This window comes from Phaseolus vulgaris, chromosome 3, assembly GCF_051622355.1.
Source record: "Phaseolus vulgaris cultivar YP4 chromosome 3, ASM5162235v1, whole genome shotgun sequence".
Classification (NCBI taxonomy): domain Eukaryota; kingdom Viridiplantae; phylum Streptophyta; class Magnoliopsida; order Fabales; family Fabaceae; genus Phaseolus; species Phaseolus vulgaris.
In genome coordinates, this window is record NC_143500.1 from 4,051,557 (window position 1) to 4,061,786 (window position 10,230).

Sequence of the window (10,230 nt, forward strand, 5' to 3'; positions counted from 1 at the left end):
TATGGTTTTTTATAGAAGAATTCTCATCTCAAATCCCAAATTAGTTGCTAAAAAACGAGTTACTTATAAATTTGTTTATCAAGATTTAGTCTTGCAAAATTATTTTGAATCTTTTTCAAGTCATGAACAGGAGGCTCAAAAGTCATGTTAGGTCATCTTGATAGCGAATATATTATAAGAAGCCAATTTGATATCTAAGTTATGGGCTGAAAAATATTGACAAAGATAATCATTAAGTGAATATAATGAACTGGTTCTAACCTTCAAGAGATCAAAATGCCCTTCTAAAACTGAAGTGAATATGACCTCCAAACTAAGTCAACCCAAGAAAAAAATAATGATAATGACGTGCATCAATATCATATAATTTTATCACATTTGTTGAATACAAACAAATATTAATGTGATTTGATTTTTGAGATTCAATCGTCCCTATTTGTTGTTTTTATATGAACTAAACATTAGAGAATTAGAGAATCTTCTTTTGTTTGCCTTATTTTCTTTGTTTAATTTTTATTTTTTAATTTAAACTCTGAATGTAGTTGCTAAGGCTATTCTTATGGATTTTTTATTTTATTTTTTCTGTAAAAGTTTGATTTAGTTTCCTTTTTTTATTTTATGCTATTTTTCATTTGATAACCCTTTAACATTAGTTCTTAACAAAATTTGTAAAAATACTTTTCTATATTAAAGGATGAATTATTTTTTATTAAAAATAAAAGATAAAATGTTGTGGCGTGTGAAACTTAATTATGGTGGCAGATATGATCCTTCAATAATTTCTGGCAACTTCAAACCATATTGTGGGGACACTTTGCTTTCAATTTAAGACAGTCCATAAATGGTAAGAAATTAAATGCTCTTTAGTCATACATGGTTTTGTCACTTCAAAATTAAAAACAATATATATAATTGCTTATTCTTCAAAAGTTCTTTCCAGAAGTTATTACAAAATAAGTGATTGTGCTTTTTTAAAACAGTCTGATCTTTTAAATTACGTCACACATTGAATTTGAATCTTCTGAATATAAAAATTGAGAGTTTTTTTTTTCTTTTTCAGCATAAAAATGGAGAGTTAAGAGAGCTTTATGATCCTTTTCAAATGAGTTTAGTTTACTTAAACTATTTATGGTCTAATTTTGGTATATAGGGCTTAAAGCAATATTCAAATATCTTTGATTTTTTAAATAAAATTATCATTACAAGAAAATTATCAAATAAAAATTAATTTTTAGATACCAAAATAATTAATAGTAACTAAATTAGAGATATTTTAAAAAATAAAATTTTTATTATTGTTAAATAGTTTTTAAATTAGTATCTAATTAGCAACTAAGATTTTTGTTATCAAATTTAAAATCTAAATAATTAGAAAGTAAAACCTTGGTAGCTAATTAAATACCAATTTAAAAATCATTTAACAATAATAATAGAAACTAATTTAGAAACTAAAAATTTATTTAGTTCTTAAAATGTCTTTAATTTAGTCATTATAATAACTAATCATTTTTTATCAATAAAAATTAGTTTTTATTTCATAATTTTATTGTATCTTAGATTTTTTAAATAAAATTATATATGTTATTTGATTTGTTTCATTTGTTTGTTTTTATTTATTATTTTCTTATTTGTTCGATACAATTTCCAGAAATGATATTTTATCCAATGTTGATCATGATGGTTTCTTTTTTCTTTTCCTTTTATTTTTTCAATTAAAGCAAACAAATATTGTCATCATAAATAATAGAAAGAACAAAAAAAAAATATTGTAATCATAAAAGTCTATATAAAGGTGAACATGTGGGACACCAAGAATTATGAAGACAGGAAGAAAATTACTGTCACACATATGGAGGGTAACTCTTTTTGTTTTCTTTATTATAAATATATTTTTTCATTTCTAAATAATTAATAATATTATGTTACAAAGTCAACTTTAAGTCTAACTCAACCCATAAAATCGGCTTATAGAATTGAGGTTTGTAAACTCTAATTTCTAGTCGATGTGAGATCTCCAACGTGTTTACACATTTATATACAATGAAAAACTTTAATCTCTAGTCGATATGAGATCTCGAACGTATTATAAAGTAAAGTTTTCATAGAATAATAGTCTTTTTCCCAACTGGGAAAATTCTAGAACAAAATGATTTGAATGTTGATCTTCCAAAAGCAATTAAATGCCATTCCCACATGAACATGCAGAAAGAGATATCACAGCTGTTGCGTTATGTGGAAGAAGAAGCAAAAGATAGGAATCAGATTATGAAAGATCTTACACGTGTCCAATTCTCAGGGCCATGATTGCTTCATCATATGCACCCCACACCTATATATATATATACACATATAGATACACATCTCAGCTCATATATATCTTTTCATAGCTTATTATTACCAAAAAACTGTATTTTGCTTCTGAATTTGGTTCACCACATGGCTTCTTCACCACCCTCACTCAACCAGAAACAAGAGGGTATGCATGAAATAGCTCTGTGTTTCATTTTTTTGGGTTATGTTTTCATAGAAATTTCTATTAAAAGTGTGTTTTTTCTGTGAAGGTAATTTGAAAAACTTTCTGTAATTGTTTTTGCTTGATCCAATGAACATGTTTGCAGGAGTAGCAGCAGGACCAATTGGAGAAAAATCCATTTCAGTTGAAGAGAACGTTCTGCAGAAGCATGCTGCATTCTTTGACAGAAACAAAGATGGTCTCATTTATCCATGGGAAACTTTTCAAGGTTTTCACTGCTTTTCCTTTCCCTTTCAACTATCAGTTTTTTTTTTCCTTCTTGCAATCTGGTCCTTTTGGAGAAAACAAGATTAGGGCTTTTAGGGAAGAATCTGTCCAAAAGATCATGCCAATGATGTACAGAAAAGCATAAAAACCAGAACTAATCAGTAATACTCAAAGGAAGTGAGATTTTCTGTAATCGAATGAAATACTTGTTTACTGTAAGAAAAAATCAAATTTTAGATGATTATTGTTATTTGAAGATTAAGTTTTGATGTCAAGTTGATGATTGTCTCTAGAGATCTAACAGAAGATCGATGATTCTTCCTTTACTTAAGAGAAGAAGATGATTCTTCTTCTTAAGTTAGAAGATGATTCTTCTTACTTAAGAAGAAGATGATTCTTCTTACTTAAGAAGAAGATGATTCTTCTTACTTAAGAAGAAGATGATTCTTCTTACTTAAGAAGAACAACGAGACAGAGGGATGTCAAGTTGTATAATAATACTTAATATCAAAATTTTTATTAACTGAGATCTTATAAATTTTTATTTTGATTAAATGCAGGTATGCGTGAAATTGGGAGTGGGATTTTATTGGCGACTGGAGGTGCTATATTCATCAATGTGTTTCTGAGTGGGAGTACTCGTCCTGTAACTCTCTCTATCTCTTTTTCCAAATCTCTAATATCTTTTTTCTTTAACCAAAATGGAAATACTTGGTCGTTTACATTTTCCTTTTCTAGTAATCAACTCATGTTTATGTTTCTTTTGGTTAGGAATGACAAATTGGATCACAACTATTCCCTCCTTTTTGTTTTTTATTTTTATTGATTTTTTTTTAAATTAAAGTTTATTTTTTTTCTAATGACTTTTTGGATGATTTAAAATGAAATTTATTAAAAGGGGTTATTTTGAATAAAAATTATTCATTGAGAGTAAATAAAAAGGGTGATGGTGAATAATAGAAGGAAAGAAAGAGATAAGAGTGGTGGAATAAGAATAATGATTTGATCTCAGTTTATCCCTTACCCATAATGCATCTTATCCCTTCCCCATACTTTAACAAAATTCTTATCTTCAAAATAATTTGTGCCCATTAAATAATGATTGATTCTTAGCTCATATTCAACACATTTTTCCACATACAGTACTTGCAATTATTTCAATAATCCTTTTAAACAACTCTCACTATAGTAATCAATTTTAATAGTTACAATTTTTTCAAAGTGAATACTTGATAATTACAATAAATTAGAGTAATTACATATTATCTTTCTGTAGTCATCAATTTTAATGACTGTTTTTAGTGTAGTATTTTTTTAACAATTTTATCTTTATTATAAATAAAATTCTGATAATTAATTAACCATGGCATATAATGTTCATTTTCAATTAAATGTAACTAAAAATTAACAATAATATTTTATTCTAAGCAGTCTGTGTGAATCGAAATTATATATTAACTTACCCAGTTAATAATAATTTCGTTATCTATAATACATTTAGTAAAAAAGATACACATTTAGTTGATTCAATAACTTGTTTGATATTTTAAATACTACTGATTAATTAAAATAAAATGCTAAAAAATGTCTGTTTTCTATCACTTATTAACTTCTAATGGTGCAGGGAAAGTTTCCATCTTTACTTTTCCCAATTGAAATTAAAAATATCCAACGAGGCAAACATGGAAGTGACACTGGAGCCTATGATACTGAAGGAAGGTATAGTTTATTAAAAAAAAATATTTTTTTTAATCATTTTAGTTACTTAATTATAAAAAAATTAAGTTATATCATTAAAAAAATTAAACTTTAAACATAACTCAATCTTATAAAATTAACTTATAAGATAACAGATCCGATAGTGTATAGGGAACTGTTGTGGCAGGAAATATCTCTAGTTGTGATGTTTTTAAACATAACTCAATCTTATAAAATTAACTTATAAGATAAAATATCTCTAGTTGTGATGTTTGCTGCTCTGGTTCCCTTTTTCAACCGTCATACAGAAACTACTTCGCACCTATTATGAAATGTTCTAATCTTTAGTCGATATGAGATCTTATATATATATTTTGACTTGCATATTGATAAATCTGTGTTTTTGTTACACTTATGGTGTATTTTTTAGGTTTGTTCCTTCAAAATTTGAAGCAATTTTCAGCAAGCATGCACATACAAATCCAAATTATTTGACATATGATGAGTTGAAGGAGATGATTAAGGCAAACAGAGAGCCTAAGGATTTAGCAGGAAGGTGAGTTTGTGATATATATTATAGAATTGAATAGGTTCTTAATATTATATTATTGAGAGTAATTGTTGAGATGTTGCAATGAAACAGAATTGGTAGTTTCGTGGAATGGAGCGTACTTTACAAAGTTGCTAAAGACAAAAATGGTTTGCTGCAAAAAGATGCAATCAGAGCTGTTTATGATGGAACCTTGTTTGAACAGCTCAAGAAACAACGTTCTTCAACCAAAAACAACTGAAAATCGCACATTCAAAGTCTATGTTTTTTTTTTGTGTTCATCATTCTTGTATTTCCCAACTCAAAGGTATTTTCTGTCTAAAAACTTTGTGCACACTGATGTAAGAAAGACAATATTTTATAACAAACATTTGTATGATGAATAAGTTGGTCCAAACTTATATACTTCTTTCTTTATTTTTTATTTATTTACACTAAAAGTAAAATTGGTCCAAACTTATACATTGTTTTGTTTATTTTATTTATTTATTTACATTATAGGAAAATTGTTAAATAAAAGTTAATTTTAAAAAATAATTAATTATTATTAACTAAATTAGATATTTTTTTAATAATTAAAATATATATATTAATATATAAATTGATATTTAATTAGTTGTAAAATTCAATATCATATTATTTTTGTTTTTAAAATTAATTAATTTTAATTGAATTCGTAATGTATCGCTGTCATTCTCATCAGAATATTTTTTAATGGAGTATATTACTTTTATGAAATCTAATCATACATTTCAATGTCAATACTTTTTTTTTAATTCAACTTTTTTCTATGACTTTTTAAATAAATAAAAATTTCTCAGATAATTCAAAACAATATTTATATATACCAATATGTTATTGTATAATTCTAGTAATAATTAATTGTCTTTAAATTTGGATTCTTAATGGAGATCTAAGGCGATGAAATATAAGAATTTGTTACTTGTACTTCTATCCAAATATATTGTGGTAGGATAATGTCTTGGCAAAATGAAAATATCAACAAAGAGTATGATTGGGGTCAAAAAGGCCCACATGACCAAAAAAATCCACACAAAAGAGAATCTATAGGATCAAATCTCACCAAAAGTCTTATGGACAATGATCAATCCATGGGATATTTAAAATTGAGAATGAAAAACTTAAAAAAAAGTTTGTATATACATTGTCAACATGGATCCTAGTCATATTGAGTTTAAGTTAAGCTGAGACGCATCAAACTTAACGAATTAAAATCACGATTAAGTTAGACTTGATCTAAGTTGGGACAAGTTAGGTCGAGCAAGGGTCGATCAAGCCCAAACAAATCGGAACCATCATGGATTGAGTTATGTTTGACTTATCTAAACTCAAATCAAGTTGGACTCACCTTGGGCATAGTATAGTTGGATCCATACTGGACAAAGTTAAGTCAGACCAATATTTGACTAAGTTGAGTCGCGAGTTGTGTTAGGTACACATCAAGTCGAGTCAGTTATTTTTGGGTCGAATCGAGTTAGGCCCACTTTGGTTGCAACCATGTTGGGCCTACAATAGTTCAAGTAGACTCAAGCCCATGTCAGGATGAGTAATGTTGTGTAAACGATAGATAGGTGACAACTTTTTCTTGCACCTATACAAAATTCTTCCTGGACCCCATCATTTTCAGAGAAAACTATTTTGCCTCCTTTAAAAAATGGCTTCCGGATTATTTTTTTCAAAATATTTCTAGAACATCATATTTTATGAATTCCGGATTTATCAATCTGAAAATTAAAAAAAAAATGTGTTCTGAAAAAGGTGTTCCAGTATTCCAGATTTTCTATTCCAGAAATACCCTTTACTTATGGAATCACTATTCCAAAAACACCTAAAATTGTAAAGGATAATTTCGATATATTTGAAGAATGTAGGGTTGCAAGAAGAAAAATGTAGAGGTAAATTGCCTAGATAGGTTAAGTAGAGTGAGACCCATTTGAAACTAAACATGAAAAAGTAGATAAACATTTGTGATAATGTTTTTCAAAAATATTTTGTCTTTTGAAATTTAAACAATATAAAAAAGTTAACGCTTTAAACAATTTTATTTTAACTTTTAATTTTAAAAAAATGACTAGTGGACCAACTCGTTGTGACAGATCTTTGACTTCTAGTTTAATAAGTTAGGTCAAATGGACTAAAAAAAACATAAATTGTAAATCTAAACCTATATCCTAAATCTACATTACTTATTTATATTTATATTGTTTGAAAATAAAAAAATGTGAAATGACAAAAGAAACGTCAATATTATAGTTCTTGTTGATCGAATTCTTTGATTCCATGTACAAATTCTTGAATTTTCCTTGATAATCTTCTTTTTACTTTTACATTTCATAAAGTTTTAAGTAGTTTTTTTTTTCTATCACATTTCATAGTTCTTGTCTTACTTAAATCTTTCTCTCTAAATTCACTCAAATTGTTTTTAAATTTTAATTCCAGCACCCTTTTTCTCATTATTTTCGTACCACATTTATTTCACCACCTTCATCTTCAAGAATCTATTTGGTAATCAATGAGTTTTACATTTACGTTTACTTAAAAAATCAAACATCTTCCATAAATATAAGTATAAGAATATTTTTACAGAGTTGAGTTGCTTTTTTCAGATTTCCACTTTTTAATATATTTCTAATAAGTTTAACAAAATATTTTATATACTCTTTAAATAACTCAAATTGAAACTTTCTCGTGATTATTACTCTACACACACAAAAATCCACATGACCTATTTAATTTTGTATTAAAGTAATCCCAAATTCCATTGAAAACAATTAATTTTATCTCATTTTTCAAATTCACATTCTAATTGAAAAAAAAGTGCTTTCAACAATTTAAGACATGCTTGATAAAAAGAAGATGCACATTAAGTATATCTAGCATTGCTCTTTACTTTTCATCAAACTAAGTATACCACACATCATGAAAATTAAGAAAATTTAATGCAATTTACAATAATCACTTCCAAAGGGTACAAAACAACAAATATGAATTTCATAATTCTCTTCCTTCACAAAAAAATAAAAATAAATTCTCTCTTACTGAATTCAATAAACAAGAAAATGGAGACTGAAAATGAATAAAAATTGCAGGCATAAATTGACATTCACCACCAACAAGTCATTATAGAAATGAGAAGATGGAAGAGGTAGTTTTCTTGATCTAACAACTCATGGCGAACCATTCTCAAAAGAATGACATTGTGAGGAAGAAGACCACTGTAGTATAACAGGGTTGAGATTGAACTTGCTGGTTCACCAACAAAAGATGTCACAAGCCTCACCATTGACCTAAACAATAAAGTTGTAAGAGACTGCACAAAACAAAAATTTGTTACCTAAATAAATACAGATTAAGAACATGCTTAGAGAAAATTGATTGACTAACAAATTTTGTATAAGCTAATAATACCAATTGTCTTTTTATACATTTTTTTATCAGCAAAGAATAAAATGAAGTTAGAGATCCTACCTTCATTAGAGATTAAAACATTTCATAGTATATAAAGTGGTGCAAACCTCACCTTATAAGTCGATTTTATAAAGTTAAATTAGGTTTAAAGTTCACTTCTTAATATGATATCAAAGCTATTTCAAGTCTATTCTAATGAGAGTTTGTTGGGCCTATCGTGCCACCCGCTATCGGACCACTATCAGGCCATTATCGGACCACCCATAAATATATTGTCCCACGCACGAGCTGTCACTTAATATGCGAGGGGTGTTAGAGATCTCACATTGATTAGAGATTATAACATCTCATAATATATAAGATGTTGAGTTATACTTAAAGTCCAGGTAAGAAATATTCCAATTCCTTTACAGGAAACTTCCTCACATAACCTCCTACGATTATATGATGTCTTCAAAACAGAATTCATAACGTCTCGACTTTTTTTTTTTTGTGATCAGCAAAAGAAAAACTAGAACTTATACTAGTTTAGAATTGTTTTCAAAAGATTGACATAAGTAATTGACCAACATAATTAACTCCTTATACATAACTAAAAGAAAACTGAATTTGTTCTCTTATTCTTTTTATGGAGAACCCTTTTGAAACAAACCCTAATTTTTTGCTCTGAAAATGAAATGAGAGGAAAAATAGACAGAAGAAAGATGGTACTTACCATGATCATTATATTCTGAATGGAGTGAATGAAGCAGCAATGAATTAGTGTAGTTGTAGAAGGGGTTTTGAAATGGAGTTTGGTTGATTTATATGAAGATGGTGGTGAAATGGTGGATCAATAATTGAAAACCCTTATGTTGCTTATCTTTCAAATTCGATGCAGCAGAAATTCAAACCAAACCGTCAGCGTAAGTTCAAATTTATAAATCTCATGCAAATAAATAAAAAAGAGATAATAAACCAATTGTAGAAAAGATAAAAAAAATTGTTTAATTATTTCAAATTTATATAAACTTAAATAGAACAAAGAACAACAGTATTAAATTTGAATTCAATTAAACATGTCATTTGATAATATATTAGTTTACTTTAACATGTTAAATAATTTTTATATGATACTAATTATATAGATGACGTGTTCTTCTTTAGACGTCACAGTCAAATTATATATAATATTTATGGAAAGTTAATTAATTATATATTAATAAAATAAAATAAATAATAGGTAAATCGTTCACTATATCTCAATAAAATGCATATTTAGTAATATTTAAACTAAATAATAAATTATAAGAATCTGTTTTTTTAATAAAATAATTGCATTTCCAACACATTGAAATTTTTTATAATACTATAGAAGATTTAAAGAATTTATATTTAATATTCGTGAGGTTATATCACTACAGAAAAAATTAAGGGTCTTTATGTTGTTATCAATAAAAATAAATAAAAATGATCAATTTTATCATTATATAATCACCATCTTATCTTTATATTTATCGCTATTTTTTTTATTGTGATAAGTTCAAATATCCGAAACCTATTTTTCTTTTCAATGTGTACGGTTATAAGTTATAAAAGGTTACAATGAGTGTATTGAAATTTTGGGAGTGCAGTGAGTAATTTGTGAGGGGTGCAGAAGCAAGGCCTTGTCCTCCTTCCCAACCTTATTTACAATTTGGCTCTTTCTCCCTGCACCCCCAATAAATGATTTCCTGCACCCCATCGTTCTCCAAAAAGACCATTTTACCTCTTTTAAAAATGACTTAAAAATTACTCATTCCAAAATATTTTCGGAATATAATTTCTGAAACAC

The 10,230-nt window shown here is 27.1% G+C and overlaps 1 protein-coding gene and 1 long non-coding RNA gene across 3 annotated transcripts; one reads left to right on the forward strand and one right to left on the reverse strand.

Moving 5' to 3' along the window:
• The first annotated feature begins 2,237 nt into the window (after positions 1 to 2,237).
• LOC137806181 (putative peroxygenase 5) lies at positions 2,238 to 5,389 on the forward strand. The gene is made up of 6 exons (XM_068606166.2): positions 2,238 to 2,476; positions 2,619 to 2,741; positions 3,301 to 3,386; positions 4,365 to 4,459; positions 4,869 to 4,994; positions 5,082 to 5,389. Exons 1-6 carry the CDS (start codon positions 2,317 to 2,319, stop codon positions 5,227 to 5,229), a joined length of 738 nt encoding a protein of 245 aa, XP_068462267.1. The 5' UTR covers positions 2,238 to 2,316; the 3' UTR covers positions 5,230 to 5,389.
• Positions 5,390 to 7,877: 2,488 nt separating this feature from the next.
• Positions 7,878 to 9,238, reverse strand: LOC137806182 (uncharacterized). 2 transcript variants are annotated; one of them, XR_016519619.1, is made up of 2 exons: positions 9,133 to 9,238; positions 7,878 to 8,296 (listed from the first exon to the last, which is right to left on the reverse strand). It is a non-coding gene; the product is annotated as an uncharacterized LOC137806182 (long non-coding RNA). The 2 variants fall into 2 exon arrangements; XR_011080314.2 differs by having other exon boundaries at positions 7,878 to 8,319.
• Between the last annotated feature and the right edge of the window lie 992 nt (positions 9,239 to 10,230).